General features: G+C 39.5%; 1 protein-coding gene and 1 long non-coding RNA gene across 3 annotated transcripts in view; one reads left to right on the top strand and one right to left on the bottom strand.

Annotated features, from left to right (window-relative positions):
• The window catches only part of LOC133863749 (mediator of RNA polymerase II transcription subunit 8), a 37776-nt gene extending 20391 nt beyond the window's left edge, over positions 1-17385 (top strand). The window contains exons 7-12 of one of the 2 annotated variants that reach the window (XM_062299827.1): positions 968-1321; positions 1924-1980; positions 14139-14348; positions 15508-15561; positions 16776-16836; positions 16935-17385. In XM_062299827.1, the coding sequence (XP_062155811.1) occupies positions 968-1321; positions 1924-1980; positions 14139-14348; positions 15508-15561; positions 16776-16836; positions 16935-17134 (936 nt within the window). In that variant the 3' untranslated portion in view covers positions 17135-17385. The remainder of the gene's footprint in view (positions 1-967; positions 1322-1923; positions 1981-14138; positions 14349-15507; positions 15562-16775; positions 16837-16934) is intronic. The other variant, XM_062299828.1, reaches the window with a different exon arrangement.
• Positions 17386-18023: 638 nt separating this feature from the next.
• Positions 18024-19178, bottom strand: LOC133864494 (uncharacterized). The gene is made up of 2 exons (XR_009899517.1): positions 18832-19178; positions 18024-18313 (listed from the first exon to the last, which is right to left on the bottom strand). It is a non-coding gene; the product is annotated as an uncharacterized LOC133864494 (long non-coding RNA).
• Between the last annotated feature and the right edge of the window lie 2570 nt (positions 19179-21748).

Here is a 21748-nt window from a genome sequence, read left to right as displayed (position 1 = left end):
AGGGTTGTTCGATGTTAGATTCTTCTATAAGGTCTTGGTTGTTATGATGACATTTTTTTTTTTTTTTTTTCCCTTGGAAGAGTATTTGGTGGACTAAGGTTCCTTTGATGGCGGCTTTTTTTGTTTGGTCAATATCATGGACAATCTTTGGAAGCAACAGATCATTGTGGTCGATAGGTGATATATATGTAAGTGGAATGGGGAGTCCGTTGACCATCTTCTCCATTGTGAGGTTGCTTGTGCTTTATGGAATGCTTTTTTCAGTCGCTTTGAGCTGTCTTGGGTTACGTCTAGACGAGTAGTTGACTTGTTTGCTTATTGGTGGACTGCTGGTAGCACTCGGAATGCTATTGTGTGGAAGATGATGCCTTCTTGCCTTTTGTGGCGTCTTTGGAGGGAAATAAATGACAAAAGTCTTGTAAATGACAAAAGTTTTGAGGATTGTGAGAGAACATTGGAGAACGTTGGAGGAGATATATATTTTTTTTTTCTATACTATTTTTTCTTTAGACAGTTGCATTTGTATCTCATTTGGTGCTTAGTTTTCACAATTTTCTTTTTCTTTTTTCTCTTTCTAGCTATGTGTTTCTCTTGTATATTTCCTGTATACTTGGGTGTGCTTTACATTTTTAATGATATCTCGATTACTTATCAAAAAAATTATATTCAAATTTGTACGTAGTTGGGTTGAGCCCAGCCCTTCATAAACCAAATCCAACCAATGGATAACTTTGGCCCAAGGATTTTGGTCTTGGATTGGGACTTTGGACCGGATATTCCCAATTGATCGTAATTGATTTGTATGGGTTAGGGTCTCATCTTACCTATTCAATGTTGCCAAATTGATGTTTCACATTGTATGAGCCTGTTGTGGCTTGATATTCTGCATCTGTAGGATAAGAATTAGGGTCTCTTCTTTTCTGAAGGTGTCTGTTTTTGGTCCAATTACCAAGCACTTTTTAAGCAGGCTTCTGCTTCACAACTTATTGGAAGATCAGCTGCGTCTCCTTCTGGTGCCACAAGTGCTACTTCCTTTGATAACACAACGGCATCTCCACTGCAATATGCCAATTCTCCTAGGTCAGGTACAAACATGATGAACATGCCATCTCCTCAGCAACAAACTCAACAACAACAACAGCAGCAGCAGCAGCAGCAGCAGCAACAACAACAACAGCAACAGCAGCAACAGCAGCAGCAGCAGCAACAACAGCAGCAGCTGCAGCAGCAAAGGCAAAAACTGATGCAAATACCTCAGCATCAGCAGCAACTGCTTGCTCAGCAACAGTTCAGGCAATCTGGGATGCAAGGACTGGCACAGGTGAGGAATGACACTGAAATACGTGAATTTGAAGTGGTTTCGTCTTTTATGCTTCCAGAGTTTTTTCTTTTGGCAAGTAATGCTTCCAGTTTTCCATCTAAAGCAGAGGACATATATCCAATGTGGAAAAAAAATTTCTCACTTGAACACCCTTCATTATTCATATGTTCAGAAAGGAACTTGTAGAGAAACTTTGGTTCTGCTTTGGATAAAATCTAAATTTTGGAAATCTGAAGGTTCTTAAGGACTTGGTGGAGGTAAGAAAAGCCTTGTATTTAAAATGACTGAAACTTATGAATGTAAACTATTTTGAATTGGTTAAAGATTAGAAAATTAGGAAAAATGTTACCATTAACTTTGTTTGTGAAAGAATCATCTCTGTTAATACCTCTCAATCTCATATTACAAAAATCTGTTTCAGAGCCTTGAATTTTGTTCTTTGTTGATCTCGCTGCATGTTTTGCTTCTTAAGAAATTTAGCTGTATCTTCCAAATAGGAATTGTCTGAATCTGCATCTGAAATTGATATTTATTTGTTGCTGGATGTTTTCATTGCCAACATCTAAGATGCATAGCATTTGACTGTCACATTCCTCATGCAGAACCAGCTGCCACAGCTGCATGATTTGCAAGGCCAGGCTCAGCAAAAGTTTCCATCGGTAACTTTCCAGCAAGCTACTCTTTTTCGCCACTTCTAGTAGTTATTTTTGCAAAAAACTTAACTGCCACAAATGCATGCAGGTACAGGCACATACACATATATATAAGCTTGTTGCTTGCATGTTTATCATTGTTGTCCTTACAGAATCTTCTAATAAAAAGTGCCCATTTGGATGGAGGAGAGTAGAGGAAAGGAGAGGCTGAGGGTGGGCAATTCCTCTTTTCCCTGTTTTGATGTATTTTTTTGGGGGAGGATTTGAGGCGAGTAGGAGGATAACTGTCCCCTCAAAGCTCCTCTTCTTCTTCTTTTTTTTTTTTTTTTTTTTCATTTCCCTCAAATCAGGGGAGTTTAGAGGGAGGATGTACCAGGTTTAATGAGTTTTCTTCTTAATAAGTTATTAACATTTCGATAATGCTTAAGCAAGGAGAGAAATAGTGAGTTGTTTAGTAGTAGATCATGTTGGACTAACTCTTACCCTCCATTGTGTGCTAGGGTTGACCCGTCTTAGGAGTTCCTAGTGCATCTTTTATCTATAAGGAAGGTTCAAGGAAGGATATTATACAGCCCACATTGTTTAGAACAAATTTTGACCTGCAAACTATGCTTTCTTATTCAAAATGTTTTCACTTTGGACGAGAACTAATTTCAGTAGAAAAGAATAATCGAGAAAAAGGAGAGAATAATTCTTATTCAATTGTCTAGTTCCATACGGCTACATAGGTTAAACAGAAAAGACCTAAAACCGAATATGGAAAGGAATAATGAAATATTATAATGTGTGAACAATTCAACATAAAATCAGAATAATAATAAGCATAAATCAAGGAGGATCAAATCGTAAGTTTCTATCTTCAACACTTCCCTTCAAGATGGGGCATAGATGTCTTGCATGCCTAACTTGCATAAGACTGAATGAAGAACTCCACTAGATACTCCCTTTGTCAAGATATCTGCAAGTTGTTCTCCCGTCTTCACATATGGAGTGTAGATGATACCTTCTTGGAGTTGATCTTTAATGAAGTGTCGATCAATTTCAACATGCTTGGTTCGATCATGTTGGGCTGGATTATGAGCAATACTGATTGTCGCTTTATTGTCATAATATAATCGCATTGAATCCTTGGGGTCAAGTCCAAGCTCTTTCAAGAGTATTTTCAACCATAATGTTTCACACTCTCCATGAGCCATATGTCTTTGAACTTTGCCTCTGCACAGGATCTAGTAACCACCGACTGTTTCTTGCTCTGTCATATAACCAAATTACTTTCCACAAATGTGCAATACCTTGACGTGGACTGTCGATCCATAATCAAGCCAGCCCCATCTGCATTTGTATAGGCTTCTATTTTCAAACGACCATGTCGAAAAAACACCCCTTGGTGAGGATTTTAAGTAGTGAAGAATGCGGTAAACTGCTCCCATATGAGGCTCTCATGGAGAATGCGTAAATTGACTCACCACACTAACAAAATATGCAATGTCTGGACGGGTATGAAATAAATAAATCAACCGGCCAACGAATCGCTGATATCTGCCCTTATCCACCAGAGGGCTCTCGCTATCTTCTCCCAGTTTACCATTCACCTCTATTGATTGTCAGTGGCTTTACATCCAAGCAATCTTGTTTCCTTGAGAAGATCAAGTATGCACTTTTGTTGGAAGATAAATATACCATGCTTTGAGCTTGCTATCTCAATGCCGAGAAAGTACTTTAGACTGCCCAAGTCCTATTTCAAACTTGTTAGCAAGACAATGTTTCAAGTTATATATCTCCCCATCATCATTTCCTATTAAGACAATACCATCAACACACAATTAAAGCTATTACCTTTCCTTGAGGGGACTACTTAATGAATGGTGTATGATCAGCTTGACTCTGCTTGTAACCAAATCTCTACATAGCTCGGGAAAATTGTTCGAACCATGCTCTTGGAGATTGTTTTAGGTCATACCAAACCTTCTTTAATGTGCACACTTTTCCCATTGAGGATGAATCTTCCAATTCAGGAGGAATTTCCATGTATACTTCTTCTAGGTCTCCATGAAGAAATGCATTTTTCACATCAAATTGATGTAAAGAGGCCAATCCAAGTTCGTAGCTATAGAAAGTAGAACCCTAATTGAGTTCATCTTTACTACCGGAGAAAATGTTTCCTTACGATCAATCTCATAGATTTGTATAAACTCTTTTGCAACAAGTCTAGCCTTGTATCGTTCCACAGAATCATCGGCCTTATGCTTGATAGTGAACACCCACTTGCATTCAACAACCTTCTTTTCATTAGGTAATTTAACTGACAAAATATTATGTGAATGGCTGAATTTAGCCTTGAGTTCTGTCTATTATAAAGACTTTACATGAATGCTATACATGGAAAAAATAAAGTCCCGCATGATTCTAGCCCTATACGTACAAACCATAATCGGTCAAATATATATGCCAACTATACAAAATAAGAGATGGAGAAATAAGGAAAGAATAAGGAAAGAAATAATGAACAATTATGGACAGCTGTGCTGTCCATTGACAGCCCCCCTCAAATTGATGCAGGGTGATCAACAAGCATCAATTTGCCACTTAGGAAGCAATGTCGATGACGGGTGAGCGCCTTGGTGAAAATAAAAATTTGGAGATCAGTGGAAATATGTGGAAGAGTGATAATCCTAGCTTCAAAGGCTTCCCGGATAGAGTGATAGTCCACTTCAATATGCTTGGTGCGCTCATGATAGACAGGATTGGCCGTGATCTGAATAGCACTGGTATTATCGGCATGTAGAGGTGTAGGGTTGGTCTCAATAAAATCTAATTCAGCAAGCAAACCACGAAGCCAAATAATTTTTGAGCAAGCAAGAGACATAGCGCGGTACTCAAATTCCGTAGATGACTTAGAGACTCTGTCTTGCTTCTTACTTTTCCAGGAGATCAAGGCATCACCTAAGAACACACACCAACCAGTGATAGAGCGACGAGTATCCGCACAACCAGCCCAATCAGCATCACTATAAGCGGCAAGACGAGTAGAATTGCTGGCAGGAAAGAATAAACCACGGGCAGAAGTACCGCGAACATAGCGTATAATTCTTCGGACAGCAGTCAAATGTAGATGACGAGGAGCCTGAAGAAACTGGCTGACTTGCTGAACAGCAAAGAAAATGTCCGGTCTAGTAATGGTGAGATAAACGAGGCTTCCCACCAACTGCCGGTATAGGCTGGGATCAGCAAGTAAGTCACCCTCCTCTTTGCGAAGCTTGACATTTAATTCCATGGGAGTATCAACAGAAGAAGCCTCTTGAAGACCAGCTGTAGCCACCAAGTCACTAGCATACTTATGTTGATTGAGGGAAATGCCGGAGGGACCACGATGCACCTCAAGACCAAGAAAATATGTGAGAGACCCAAGATCTTTCATATGAAAGGACCCCGAGAGATGAGTTTTGAGCTGGTCAAGTAAAATAGAATCGGAACCAGTGATCACAATATCATCAACATAGACCAAGAGAAGAACAATACCCATGTCCGATTTCCAAAGAAACAAAGAGGTGTCATACTTGCTCTGCTTGAATAAAAATTGCAATAAAGAGGTGCGAAATTTATCAAACCAGGCCCTCGGAGCCTGTTTGAGACCATAAAGGGAGCGACGAAGCTTACACACATGTGAAGTCGGAGAGGAAAACAAGCCTGGAGGTGGCTTCATGTAAATACATTCTTTCAGATCCCCATGGAGAAAAGCATTCTTAACATCCATTTGATGTAGGGGCCAATCATTAGAAGCAGCAAGGGCAAGAATCGTACGAACAGTTGTCATTTTAGCCACTGGAGCAAAAGTCTCTTCATAATTGACATCATACTCCTGATTATTTCCAAGAGCAACAAGCCGAGCCTTGTAACGGTCCAAACTTCCATCAGATCGAACTTTGACCGAGTAAACCCATTTGCATCCCAGGGGCACAACAGTAGGAGGACAGGGCTCAATGTCCCAGGTGTGATTGGCCTCTAGAGCAGCAATCTCTTCCTGCATAGCCTGTCGCCAACAATCATGCTTGGCAGCATGTGAGTAACAGTTGGGAATATCAAAAGTGGCCAATGTAGCAGTAAGGGCTGAAATAGAACTGTCAGCACTGGAAGAAGAAAAACCATACCTATCCGGAGGTACAGACACTCGAGAAGAGTGACGAACCAAAGGCTCAGGAGATGTTGCCACGGACTGAATCTGGAGCGCGGTAGGATCAGATACCGGGTGAGCGACCGGAAGAGGCTGTGGGCGGGAGCGTCTTGTATACACAATGCCTGGTTTAAATCGGGAACTGATAGGAGGAAGATCTGAGAGCCACTCCTCAAAGGAGGGAAGAACCACAGTAGAGGACGATGACAGAGAGGACACAGGAAAGAAATGTTGGTTTTCAAAGAAAATAACATTCCTAGAAATACGAGTACGACGTAAGATAGGATCATAGCAAACAAATCCCTTTTGACACACATTATATCCCAAGAAACCACAACGGACAGATTGAGCAGACAATTTATGTCGCTCATGAGGAGGTAAATGAACAAAGCAGACACAACCAAAAGTACGAAGGTTATCATAACTAGGTTGCTTAGCAAATAAGCGGAAATAGGGAGACTCCATATGTAGAACTTGAGAAGGTAAACGGTTAATCAAGTGAGTATCAGTTTTCATAGCCTCGACCCAAAACATGGACGGAACAGAAGATTCTAACAAGAGAGTACGTACCACATCAAGAAGATGACGATTTTTACGTTCGGCTACTCCATTTTGTTGAGGAGTAGAGGGACATGAACGTTGATGAAGAATACCCTTAGACGCCAAGAAAGCCTGAAACTCAGTAGACAAATATTCACCACCAGAATTGGTGTGTAATGTTTTAATAGAAGAAAATTGATGGGCAACATATGCAAAGAATTCAGTAAAAATACGAAAGACCTCAAATTTAGAGCGAAGAAAATAGACCCAAGTAAATCTGCTATGATCATCAATGAACGTCACATAGTATTTAAATTTTTCATGTGAACTCACTGGAGAAGGACCCCAAACATCACTATGGATAAGTTCAAAGCAGTGAGATGCCCGACTAGCATGCAAAGGAAAGGGAAGAATTTTGCTTTTACCAAGTTTGCAAGAAGCACACTCAAGAGAGAAAGAAGAACTGTTTTTATTACCAAGCAAACTAGAATTCAATACATGAGATAAAATCTGAGTATTGGGATGGCCCAAACGACGATGCCACACCATACTAAGATCGGAAACATTATTACAAGCAAAAGACTTAATAGAAGAAACTAGAGACGAAACTGGAACAGGTAAAAATAGTGGAAACAAGCGCCCCACTTTAGGTCCCTTCGCGATCTGCTCCCCCGTTACCTGGTCCTGCACAACACAACCATCACCAGAAAATTTAACATCACAATTGTTTTCAACTAATTGGCCAACCGAAATAAGATTTGTGGAAAGCTAAGGAGCAAGAAACACATCAGTGAGCGTAGAAGAGGCATCTCCGACAGCAGCTATTGGCAGAGAACTGCCATTGGCAGTCTGAATAACAGATTTACCAGCATAGGGCCGAACATGGCGCAAAGCGGTGTGAGTAGGAGTCATGTGATTAGAAGCGGCCGAGTCCACATACCAGAGTTTAGGGGAATGTTTACCTTGAAACCCCATTGCAGATAAGGCTGAGATCAGAATCTGTTGTACCATTTCTGGAGTGCAAAAATCTGGTGCAGGAGGGGCGGCAGGAGCAGCAGTAGGCGTGGCAAGAACTGAAGTCTGAAATGCCTGGGCTGGACGATTCGAGGGACGAATACGACATTCCTTGATAATGTGAACCTTCTTCTTGCAATAAGAGCAGAATTTCTTAGGACAATTAACAGCAATATGCCCAGACTCCTTGCAGCAAAAACACTGCAACGGTCGAGAATGCATAGGCGGTCCACGGCCTTGGGCAGAGAAGGCCACAGTGGCAGCCCCAGAACTGCCATGAGATTGCTCCAAAATAACTTGAGTACTAAGACGTTGTTCTTGACGAAGTAACTCACCAAAACAAACATCAAGAGAGGGAACCGGAGAGCGATTCAGTAAAGAGGAGCGAACAGGTTCATATTCTGGGCGAAGTTTCATAAGAAACTGATCACGCTGTGTAGTGGCGTGAAGAGTTTGAATTGCAGAAAGAGCGGCAGCAGGAACGTCCGCAGTAACCAAGGCCGCATATTCGTGCCAAAGAGTCAAAAACCCCGAGTAATAATCTTGGATGGAAAGGCTATTATGCTGAAACATGGCAATTTCATGTTCCAACTGAAAACGACGAGCATCATTAACTTGATGATAAACCTGCTTCAAATAAGCCCACATGGCTTGAGCAGAGCGATGAGGCCGCAAGTGAGTGACAATGTGAGGCTCCACTGAACCAAGAAGCCAGGACATGATACGGGCATCAAGCACAGCCCAGGACGGAGAAGACCCGTCAGCCTTAGATTTTTCAGAAGTTGACGATGAGTCAACATCCGTGCCATCAATATGACCCCAAAGCGCCTTGCCCTTGAGAAAGAACTCAAACTGAAATGCCCAGGTAGCATAATTGGTGCCGGTAAACTTAACACACACAGGAGCTGAATCCATAGGGAAGAAAAAGAGACTCTGCCGAGAAGAGAGATTCTGCCGAGAACTCCACTGAGAGGAACAACCCACATTGTTGCCCAGAGAAGTGCCGAGAAAACCACCGAGAATCACACAGAGACTGCCGAAACCACCAACCCAAGCTGCAGAAAACGGTTTCGAGAGGATGAGGCCGAGAACCACCGAGAAACTGAGAAGCCACTGAGAAACCAAGAAACTACCGAGAAACCGAGAAACCACCGAGAAGCCGAGAACCGAAAAAAAATCAGGAAGCGAAAAAATTTAGTAATTGGGCTCTGATACGATGACAAAATATTATGTGAATGGCTGAATTTAGCCTTGAGTTCTGTCTATTATAAAGACTTTACATGAATGCTATACATGGAAAAAATAAAGTCCCGCATGATTCTAGCCCTATACGTACAAACCATAATCGGTCAAATATATATGCCAACTATACAAAATAAGAGATGGAGAAATAAGGAAAGAATAAGGAAAGAAATAATGAACAATTATGGACAGCTGTGCTGTCCATTGACATTAACAAGATCCCAAGTCTTATTCTTGTGAAGAGCTTTCATCTCTTCTTGCATCGTTGTCCTTCACTTTGGATCACTAAGTGCCTCTTGTAGATTTCTAGGGACAGGCACAGAAGACAATTTGGATACAAAGGAACGATATGATGAAGAAAGATGTTGATAAGAAACAAAATTAGACATGGGATGGTGTGTCTCATATCAATGGGTAGACTCATATCATTGACAACAGGTATTGCAGAATTCATATCAAGAGTATAAGTAGTATTACCTGAGTCAGGATCGGATGCTTGACATGGAGCCACAGGGATGGTCTGACTTTTCTAGCGTCTAGAGTAAACTCTCAACCCTTCCACAGGTGGCCCAAATAACTTTTCAATAGGTTCAGTAGGGGACTCATTAGTAAGTTGTTTCTCCTACTCAGGCATGGAAGTAGAAACATGTAATGGCACCAAAAAAATCCTCTTCTCTCTAACTCTCCTACTGAAGAGGAGTCTGGGATGAAGAGAAATGTGATTGTGTTTCAAAAAAAGTGACATCCATTGAGATATTGTTTTCTCGATGGGGGTTGATAACATTTGTACCCCTTCTTCTTTGGGAGAATAACCCACAGAGACACATTTAAGGGCTCGAGGGTCTGACTTACTCTGAGCAGGACCATGAACATGACAAAGCAAACGCAATCAAAAACTTTCGCAGAGACACCTTTTGAAGTAGAGAAAGGTGGGGACAACACCTCAAGGGGTGTTTTGAAATCTGAACTCGAGAAGGCATCCCATTGATGAGATAGGTAGCAATGAGTAAGGCGTCCCCAATAAGATTTGGGGACATGCGTGTCAAGCATTAAGGAATGAGTGACCTCTAAAAGATGTCGATTTTTCTGTTCAGCAACACCATTGTGCTGTGGAGTATCGACACACATGGTTTAGTGTATAATGCCATGCCGTGTTCATGAAAAAACACCCCAAGATCACCGACATATATTCATCTCCATTGTCAGAATGGACAATTTTAATATTAGTATTAAACTGAGTCTAAACCATCTTGTGAAACATTTGAGACAGAAAACACATCACTTTTGTCTTTTAACAAGTAGACCCATGTGGTCCGAGAAAAATCATCAATAAAAGAGACAAACCACCAATAACCAGATAAAGAAAGCACTTGTGAAGTGCCCCACACATCAGTATGAACAAGAACAAAAGGTGCATCACTTTTATTGATACTAGGGAAAAAGACACACGATGGTGTTTTGAAAGTTTTCAAGTTTCACACTGAAACTTCAAAAACATTATTATTTATAAATATGAAGGAACATGAAGGACAGAGGACAAGGTCATAGAGGATGCCAGAGCCAGATTCTACCAGTTGAGTCATCCACCCGAACAGAATGATATGCTTGTGTGAGTTGACCTTGTGTGTTGGGCTGAGAGTCTAGGTAGTGCAAGCCATCCCTCAAGCTTCCATCGCCAATCGTCTGTCCCGTCACAATGTCCTGAAAGAAGCAATAAGAGTAAAAAGTTACTTGACAATTCAACTCGAGGGTAATACGTGCAATGGATAATAGATTAGCAGAAAGATCAGAAACATGAAGGACAAAGGACAAAGGACAAGGTGACAGAAATAGATCATTTACCCGACACTAGCGAGAGAGAACCATAAGCTATTCTAACTTTGTCTCTGCCTGAATAAGGATTATATGACGAAAATAAAGGAGATATACCAGTCATATGATTAGGGGCACTAGAGTGAATGACCCAAGGATCATTAGAGGAAGTAGTAGATGCATTTAGAGCAGTGGCTAAATTATTTGTATGAGCGAAGGAGGAGGATGCAGTAGCAGGTATGTCCAATCGAGACATAAGTCGACGGAGTGCTTCTACCTCTTTTTTACTCAAGCCCCCATATCGATGGAAGAAGGGTGAGTATCGGGTGTGGAAACGTTCATCTCAACTATGAAAGTATGATTGGCTCGAGGCCTGGTTCCCCCACCTATGCGACCCCCACGACCTCAGCTAGGAGGACAACCATGGAGTTTCCAACAAGTCTCCCGAGTATGCCGCAAGCTATTATAGTGGTCACAAAACAGTTTGTCTTTGTCATATGAGGTCACGTTTGCTACTCTGCCACCATCTCGACCTCTAAAATCATCTCTTGAAGTGAGTTGAGATGGACTTAATAGGGCGAGTCTGTGAACCGGAATGAAGCATAGTGCTACGATGACTCTCCTCATTTTTGATGTATGAAAAAACTTCTAGTGACGGAAGAGGTTCCTTCCTAAAAATGTGAACCTGCATAGGATCATACTCGGAATTCAATCCACCTAAGAACTTATAAATGCGTTCCTCTACAATCACCTTCTTAATTTTAACAGCATCAGCTGCACACTCAGGTTGCAAGTTCTAATAATGATCTAACTCCTGCCACAAACTATGAAGCTTATGAAAATAAGTGGCTGCTAACCAGTCACCTTGAGTTAGTCCATGTATCCGTCGCTTTAAGTCATATTTCAATGCAGCATTCCCCATTTTGGAATATGTCTGAGCAGCTGCATCTCAAACCTCTTTTGTCGTACGGAGAAATAAGTATCCTTGACTGATTTCCGGTTGCATTGAATGCAACAACAATGAAATAATGGTAGAATTTTCTGCTTCCCATTTATCATAAGTAGAGTGATCGAGCTTTGGTTCTTGAATTTTGCCATTCAAGTGTCCCATCTTCCCTATGCTCTTAATAGATAAAAGAGCCGATTGTGACCAAGTAAGACAGTTGAGCCCATCCAATTTGGCAATTTTGATTTCGAGAGTTAGATTTTCACCATGGTAGGTCACCTAACTCTCTATCCTTTTCGTCTGATTTGTCTCCAACATTTTTAAATCAGACATCCAACCAAATAAATTGCTCCAACACAACCAATGGGCTCAAGGAAAATTACAAATCCCAAAAACAACCAGAAACTGCTGAAAAATCTAGGGAAGTCAGCCTTGTCAAGATCGATGCATCAAAAAAACACTATTGGGTGTTCGTGATGTATCGGTTAGTCAACAACTTCCCACCTTTAGTCGGAGGGATGGCTCAGAGAATGCCGGCGGTACGTTTTGTGGGTGGTGCGACCTAGATGACGGTGAGCAACATCTAGTTGCACAACCCCACTTGTGTAGGTACCAGTAGAAATGTCCACGGGTGGAGAAGAACAAAAACACCAAAGAGAAAAGAAAGAAAAAACAGGAACAAAAAAAATCGGCTCTGATGCCAGGTATAAAAAGAATAATCAAGAAAAAGGAGAGAAAAATTCTTATTCCATTGTCTAGTTCCATACGGCTACATAGGTTAAACAGAAAATACCTAAAACCGAACATGGAAAGGAATAATGAAATATTACAATGTGATCAAATCAACATAAAATCAGAATAATAATGAGCATAAATCAAGGAGGATCAAATCGTAAGTTTCTATCTTCAACAATTTCTTCCTTGAGTACATATTTTGGCATAATAATGAACAAAAATTTGAGTTGCTTTTTTGGAGTGTAGCCTTTGGGTGACCACATGAATGGTTGGTGAGCAATCAATCCTTGTTTAGGGAACTTATAATGTAATTATGTGGTCAACTAGGCTTATCAGACTCTTTGTTTCATATGTATGGAAATCTATAAAAGGATGAAAACAATTTGGGTAAGTGGGTAGCAAACCCATTTAATTACGGTTGTTCCCTGTTCTATTGTTTCCTTCTAATATCTTAAACCTACTTTTTAGACCTCCCTCCCCCTCTTTCTTTGAGTGTGTATATGGTACTTGTCCTCGTATGTTTGCATACATTCTATATGTCATCTATATGTCATGATTCGTTTCTTATAGAGTGAATATATTTGACAAGAAGACTGGAGGCAGAGAAATGTTGGATTTTCAGATTTAGAATAGTGAGACTGTGAAAGTCCTGTATTGTTAAAAACTGAGTTCTTGCACATGAATAATCTTCCTTTGGTTAAAAACAACTAGGGAATGCCCATTAAAGATCATTGTAACAACCCAGAAAAAATGTTAGTCACATCTGCGGTATCACTCCAAAAGGACTAGTCAATTTAGAGCTTCCCTAGAATCCCTTATAAAGCCTAGTTTCATCTAGTAACTAAGCAATGCGAGACTTAGCACTCTTAATTATCTTTGTAAATCACCACTCCATGTGGGCTAGTCCTCATCTTCCCAATGTGGGATAGGGGGTGTTAAAATCATACAATTAAAAAAGCATTTTCTGAATTTTCCTTCAATGTCCCATATGTTGTTGATCCATTTGGCATTTAAAAATAAATGGAGAGAGTACTTTGATTTGTCTTAATAGTTTTGATATTTTCTATGTAGTTTAATTTATTACGTTCGATTTTGGGTCATCATTTCCTATCAAAAAAAAAAAAAAAAAAAAACCTATCAAAAAAGATTTTGGGTCATCATTTGATCGTACTCTTATTTAAAGATGTGGACTCTGATATTTCTTTTCTGTATGAATGTTTGCATTTGCAATAGTCGTTGTAGTTCCACAAACTTATGATTGATTTACTTGTCAATAGTGCAATCGTTTTTGTCATCATAAAGATGTGTGTTTAGCTCAAATGTATAGTTATGAACATTTTGGTTGACAATAGAATTATTAGTCATAACATTCCAGTTTACATATATCTTCACCATGAAAGGTCACATATTATGCAACATGTTTTCAACATTATGGAGTTAAAAACTTTAGAATTTATTATTTTTCCTTCTTTTTTCTGTTCTTGAAAGACTGTTTACAATGATCATAAAAAGAAAAAAAAAATTGTCATTTAAGTGCTTTAGGAAAACTTTTTTTCTTCTGTTTTACTGGATATGGTTTGAGTTCTAACCAACAGGCAGGCTTTTGCATCAATAATGCAATAAGAAGCAAGTAGAATTGTCCTACTTCGATTCTGCAATTCTTTTTATTTCGTTTCCGTAACTAAAAAAAATGTTTTTCCTCAGTTACATGGCCAACATCAGATGCAATTTTCTCAACCAATGGGGCACCAGCAGTTTCAGGGTAGGCAGTTGCCATCAGGACATGTTCAGCATGGCATTGGTCAAAGCCAACTCAACCAAGGAAATCATATGAATCGCCACTTAAGCCAGTTCTCTAGCACTGCTAATAGTGCATTATTTAATGCAGCTCAGGCGACATCGAACACCCAAATGGTCAAATATGTCCTTTTATTGATTCATTTTCAGTTTTCCATCTTCATGCTCTGTATGTGTTAATTGCAAGTTAGAATTCTAATCATGAACTACCGTAGGTAGCATATAGAACATGTATTTGGATTAGTTTCACTAGCTGAGGCTGTTACTTCCCCCTCCTCTCACTTCTCTCTTTGTGGTTGCATTGTTAATATTTTGCTTTTCAGATGTTTTTGCACATTCAGGAGTTCATTGGTTGGTTTATATTTGGTTTTGATGTGATGTTTTTGGTGGTGTATCTGCTGGTTGAGCAGTATTATTCTCAGTTTTGGCAGTGTTGCATTCTAGATTCCTAGGATTATAGGTTCTCTGACATTTCTTTAAAAGTCTAATGACGTGTATTTATGCTTGGGCCGATGTGGTGTGCCTACTTTATTCTGCCAAATGGCTATTTCTCATTGAGGAGATTTTCTAGAATCTATCCGTTTTCTTAGCACAATTTTTCTAGTCTATCCCATGTTTGTCTTTTCTTGCCTGACTTCTAGATGTTTTTAGTTTTTGTCTTTAGCTGTATTTGCTCTCTCTTTTCTTTTCTTTCTTTCTTTCTTCTTTTTTTTTTTTTTTTTTTTTTTTTTTTTTTTTCTGTTATATTTTTTGGTGATCCCATTTATATACGATCTGTGTGCTTGGCTTACACCCTTCTCCTCTTTGGCAGTTGTTTTTTACTTAAAAAGAAAAACGATAGCACCATCCACAAATTCTGAAAGCTGTTTTTCTCCATGCATTGGTTGATATAATGGGTTTCTGGTTTCTACTTCTCTGTTTTCTTCAGGATTTTATCCTCAACTACAGAGTATAATATGTTGAGTTATGATCTTTCCTTTCGGGATTTTTGTTCTCTATTTTTGGTTTGTGAAGCACATGTGGCATTGATGAACATGACTAGTAGAAATTGAAGTTTCACTCACAATTTATATTTTGGATTATTCCCACATTTCCTACTTTTATTCATAATCTATAACCTGCATCTGTATTGCTTGTTCACTCATGCTATGCATGTTTTTATGTCCCACATCTGTTTCCTAGTGATCTTTTGTTCTTTCCCTGTACTCTGAAGCTAGTTTCTCTTATCCTTTGTGATGGCATCTCTGTAACTTGACTTTCATATGTCCTGTTTCAGATTCCAAATATTTCGGGAGCGATGTCATCGCAATCACTTTTACCACGGATGCAGGTCTGCTTCCAATGTGCTTTGCTAATATTTTTTCCCTTTTATTTTATTGATTTGCAAAGGAAAAGAAAAGAGAGAAAGGGGCAGGGCGGGGTATGGTGAAGTATGTATTTGACATGCTCTGGATGTTATCTTGATAAGGTGTTACATACTTGGTGAACTTTAAGGAGACTTGATTCCATAATCTCTATAAAGTTATAACCATGGTAATAATCTCAATGGTGGGTTTTAATTGGTGAAAAATAAGTTCTAGTTTAAATGTGATAACTTATTCAATTTTACTTCAACAGCAGAAAAAAATGGTTATACCTGGTGAAATTTATAGAAATGACCAAGCTGTAAAGTTTACATTTTGAGGATGTAGGTTGTAACTTATGCCGGCAATAATCTTTTGAGTTGCAAACGTCCACATCTAACTGAAAGTTTATAGATCTCTCTTTTGTCCCACTGGGATCTGTCTTTTTCTATGTGCTCAAGTTCTTTATTGTCTTGAAGTCGGCGGAAAACTTATCTGACAGTGGTTGAATTCGTAACTTGCTCTTGGTATTGATACCTAGGGATCATTCTGGAGTGTGGAGCCATATGTGATCAGTTTTGACATATTTTGTGCTGGGAGACTCAAAAATCATGTCTTGTTCCTTTCTGCATGGGCTACATGCTCTTAACTCCATAAATTATTATACAGCATAAGTCTGAGCAAAAGCTGCTTGTTCAATTTTTTTGGGATTGGAATGGATCGATTGTTCACTCAATGTAGTAATAGAATAATGTAATTTTGACGGTTCAAGTTCATCAATGCACCACATATGGTTGCTAAAATATCTAATGATCCTGCTATTGTGAGTTATCATCCTGGTTTGCAAGCGGAAATGCTATGTAGTTTTTACCACTTCCGTATGGTATTAGATTACTTATTCTTGCTAATCCAGAAAAGAATTCATGCATCATCTACCATAGAAATCATAATGGCTTTTTTGATTCGTGTATGTATTACATGCAGACTGCTTTTCTTCCGTAATTAATATTGTCTAGCTCAATGCTTTATGTAATTAGAGACAGCCAACCTGCCAGTGCATGGCACTGAGCTGCTGACTTTCTCCATGCCTGCTCTATAAAGGTTCTAGATAGATAGGTGTACTAAACATGTTTTTGTTTTTGCGTAGTATTGTCAAATAACCTTTTGATTGTGTGACAATGACTTCTGTGCTGCTTAATAGTTTGGATTATCTGGTAGCAATCCCCAGCGGAGTCATGCTTCCCAAATTTTGAGCGATCAGAGTAGGAATCATATCCTTATGTTTCTATGTGAACCATGGTGTCCTATGAATAATGTCTGACTTAATAGGCTAAAATGCAACTGGGACTTTTTCTTGCAGTGTTTAATATGGGAACAGCAAACCCTAGTGGTATGATGCCAATACAACAACAGCAGCAACAACAGCAACATGGTTCACAAAGTGCATTTGGTAACATGCAAACAAATGCTCAGAATCTGCAACCTGGTATGGTAACACTTCAGAACACGCAACAGAATCTTCCGAATTTCGCCCAACAGAGACAGCAAAATCCACAGTGAACGATATCATCTGGTACTAATATGTTATTGTTAATTTGTTTTACTATTTTATTTCCAAACCATTTTATTTGGAGAACTCAAAACAATGCTGTCTGTTTTGGCAATTTCATATCCTCGAGTAGAATCGGACATTTTGTAACAAATACATGATTGGGGTTTGTAATTTTCATCACTTGTATAGACCGTCTCATTTTTAGTTTTATTTTTTTAAATTTTTGAAAAAGCATTGGACATGACTTTCATTTTACTTTTGTAAGCTTTTGTATCTCTTGTCTCACTCTGAATGAAAAGTTCTGCCCTCCTTATCATTCCCGTTGGGAGTAGGTGTTTGGGGCAAGCACATGACTCTATGCCTTTCTTCTCCCACTGTGCTGTTTTTAGGACTTGATAAAATGAGTGATTGTCCTGAAATTGTGTAGCCACCCATCAACGTCAAGAGTGTATAATGTTGGAGTGTCGGTGTGTTGTATTGAGTTGAGAGGGTTCCAAGTTTCAACAACATAAATATGTAGGGATAAGATTGCTCAGACAAAATGTACGCATCAGATCAGAAAAAGCTAATCACGCTGCTCATGCATTTGACTGATGCATTCTCTCCATCTCCGTAGCATAGCGCTCTTTTTTTTTTTTTTTCTTTTTTTTTTTTTTTTTTTTTTTAAAAAAAAATTATTTATTTATTTGGTATTTTATAAAGAAAAAAATTCTAGTTGGAGCCAAAGTTTGGATAGGGTACTAAATGTAAATATTATGCATTCGAGAGTAGGTAAATTTGAAGTAATGGATTAAAGAACCAGAATGGCTATGCTGGCTCGCAAAGATGGTATCTTAATTGAATTCACCATTATTATACTTATTGGGTTATCTCTGTGAGCAGCTTGAGAATCAGAAGAAAGGGATAAAAGAATTGACGTCATAATTCTAAAACATTTGCAAGTTTCAAGAATGGTTACAATTACTTCACCCATAGACTTGTGGTAGCAGTGCCAAAAAAATCATTTGAGGCTTGTCTGCCCCCCCACCCCATCTTCCAAAAAAGAGAAAAAAAGAAAAAGAAAAAAAGAAAACAAAAAACGACTTCGTAATGAGTTAGCGGAGACGTTAGCAATTGTGTTGCATATGAAAATTCAGAGAGGCCTGTTGGAACAGCAACTGCAGCATTTCTGTATAAACCAATCAAGCCTGGAACCATCGAGACACGGGAATAGGAGGTTAATAATAATAAATAATACTTTTAGCCTGTTGGGTCTACATTTTGAGTGGTTGGCGGGTTCTTTGGAGATCCAACAGGGATTTCAAGTCAAAGAACACAGCAAGACCTACCAGTCAAAACACCATCAGGAGGAACCTTTCTTTCGTGCAAAGAAAAAGCATCATTAATTATCAACAATACTAATTCCAAAAAATTGTTAAAAAAAAAAAATAAAAAAATCATGGTCATGGATATGAAATTAGCTTATTTCCTTAGAGAAATGATATTGAATGGTTATTCCCTACCATTGAATTTATGGGACCTACATTGAGTCTCAAAAATCTAATGATGGATTTGAAAATGATGAGATGTATTTGAGTAAGAAATGACTAAGTGCCTAGATTCATGTAGATTCCAGTAATAATATATATATATATATATTAGAACAGCAAAATCATTTTAGACGAAAAAAAAAAAAAAGGAGAGAGAGAGAGAGAGAGGGGCTTACAAGTCTTTGAGGCAAGAGGTGGTAGAATCCAAATCATCCTGGTATGGACGATCCAAGGAAATAGCAAACGGCGCTGCAGCAGCGGTCAAAAGAGGGAGATTGTCGGCGGAAGTATGGTTGGAGAAGGGCGGGGAAGGGGATGGAGATGAAGAGAAGACATACTTTTGGTTGCCTGGTCCGACACTGATGGGAAGGGGCGAGGGAGGTGTTGGAGGTGACGAAGATGGAGAAGGATGATCAGCTTTTTTTTTACTTTCCTCCATTCCAATTCATAATACGTGTACCATCATCTGCTTCGATCTGCTTTCGTCTTACTCTCTTCGGACAACAGCTACTACTTTCCCGGGATTTTCTTTTTGTTTTGTTTTGTTTGAATCTTAGGTATAAACCTAACGGTCATGTGCCTACCCGCCAGCTACCTACCCATCCAATTACCTTTCCTTTTTACCTCACCAAATCAAATTACCATTTTGGGTCTCTACACTTTGACTTTTATGATTGGACCCGCGCCATATCTTTTTTTTTTTTTTTTTTTTTTTTTTTTTAATAAAGTGAAGCCTCCTGCTAGCCTCATGGACAGTAGCCCAAACGCGCATAGGGATTGTCATCGATGGTTTCCTCAATAATATTTGTAAAATTACCACAATTTTACAAGTGGATGTGTCAATTCACAGTTCAATAAGTATAAAGGTTCTAATCTTAGTCTAGTAGATGAATTGGAAACTAGAATCAACTTTTTATATTAATAGAGTAATCAGTGTGATCTCTACCACAACCATATGGACTGTGAAAAATTTCTAATCAAAGGCATAAACGGGGAGTCTACGGATTGGATAGGAAAGTATTAGTCTATTTTGTTCTCCAGCTTATTCAAACATGTTTATTAGATGATGGGTCCCAGTAGTATAAAAGCATTCACAACAACTTCCCTATAAGGGTTTTGTCCTTAAATTTTAGGAAAAATTTCAAGAAAGTTACAAAAAGCTACCAACAGCAGCTTCCCTATAGCATTCCTAAGGCATTATTATAATCTCATAAAAATCCATTATCTCTCCTCTCTGCAACACGTTGCAGCAATACAATCGGTCAAAACATAGATCTCCTCGCATAAATCACATTTATGAAGTTAGATTTGAGGTATGGAGCTTGAATCTTCAAGAAAATAAGGTTTTCTATCAAAATCCTAAGAAAAATGGAGAGGAAAGGCGACACCCGTGCGGAAAATGAGCAGAAAATGACTCATTTTCCCTTTATATCGCGTGCCGTCCGGACGGAGTAAGTGGTTGTCCGGACACGCGCATGAAAAGCCGTAGGATTTCTTCTCTGTGGCTGTCGTCCTGAGGACGTTGTGGCTATTCGGACGCCTACTCTAGAGAGCAAATATTTGCTCTATGTGGCTCTCGTCCGGAAGTTGCGTCTAGAAACTCAATTTCTTGGATTTCTAAGTGTTTTCTTGCATTCTCTTGATAATCATTTAATTACTTTAATTTACATCTTAAATGCTCTAGTGATGTCTCGTACATTACAATGATGGTATAGAGAAATGTCGCCTAAACGATGAAGAGCTGCTCGCTGTAATGTGGAAGAGGAATTTGTGAATGGGAGTGGTGGCGATGCACCTCCACCTCCACCTCCTCCATCTCCACCACCACCACCACCACCTCCTCCACCCATGCCTAATATGGGGCAATTTGTGGTAGCCTTGATGGACGCCATACCTAGACAAGCTGAGCGAATCGAAGTGGTTGGTTGTTCATTGGCCACTTTTTTTAGGCGTAATTCACCTGTGCTAGATGCTAGGGAAGGGTCTATGGCATCTGACGATTGGGTAACCTCCTTTGAAGACCTCGCCAATGTGCTTAGGTGCACTGATGAGCAAAAGGTAGACTATGCAGGGCTGAAACTGATTGGTGAAGCCAGATACTGGTGGAAGGCTAGGAAAACATTCCTCACTGAAGAATTGGGACGTGGAGTTCCTATCATATGGGAACGTTTCGAAAGGGAGTTTAATGATCGTTTCTGAAAAATAGATGACTTCTAAATTTAACAAGTGGGTGCAAAAGTGTGCAACAAAATATCAAAATGCGGAATTAAAAGAGACAGATATTTTGTTGACGAAGTGAAAACTCAGTTAAGAGAAAAACCACTCCGGGGTAGCCAAACCTAGGATATCCACTATTTAGAAGACAAGACTAGTTACAAAGCAGTAGCACTCACATAACCTTATGCAGTGGTCGTACCTTGAACTCTGACGTGTAACCCAACACGAACGCCTCCTAACCAAGTCTCCTACTTAAAGGGGTCTTCAATGGAATCCTTTACCTTAGGGCCAACCCCTAAGATAGGCTTCAGTTTAGCACAGCAACAACACTTGGCAACGGCTTGAGAGAGACTAACTCAGCACAACAACTCTAAAATATAATTCTTTAAGCACTACGGAATTCAATATCGAATTCTTAAAATTCTCAAGCCGAGGGGCCTCTATTTATAGGTTACAGGTTCAAATGAGCGTCTGGCTAGAAATACCTAGGCGCCGTCTGGACGGTAGACATGAGGCGTCCGGATGGACAACTGTGTGATCGGCTTTCCAAAATTCGCTGAAATTCTTTCCTGAATTGAGCCGTGTCCGGACGGTGTTGCCCTGCCGTCCGGACGGTCGCACTTTAGCTGCACGTAATTTTCATATCAAGGCTTGACGCGACCATAACATCTGTCGTCCAGACTGTTGATTTGATTCACGCAATTTCCATATATGAAGCTTGAGAGTTCAGACCATGAATACCAACGTCCGGAAGTCTGGATTTTGAATGCACGACTTGCCTTATGGATGAGCGTGTCCAAACGGGAATCCACATCGTCCGGATGGTTGTAGTTGTCTTCCCATATCTATGTTTTGGAAAGAAATCCCGTAGCTGAT

This window comes from Alnus glutinosa, chromosome 3 (assembly GCF_958979055.1).
Source record: "Alnus glutinosa chromosome 3, dhAlnGlut1.1, whole genome shotgun sequence".
NCBI classification, from domain to species: Eukaryota; Viridiplantae; Streptophyta; class Magnoliopsida; order Fagales; family Betulaceae; genus Alnus; species Alnus glutinosa.
This window is presented reverse-complemented; position numbering and strand designations above follow the sequence as displayed.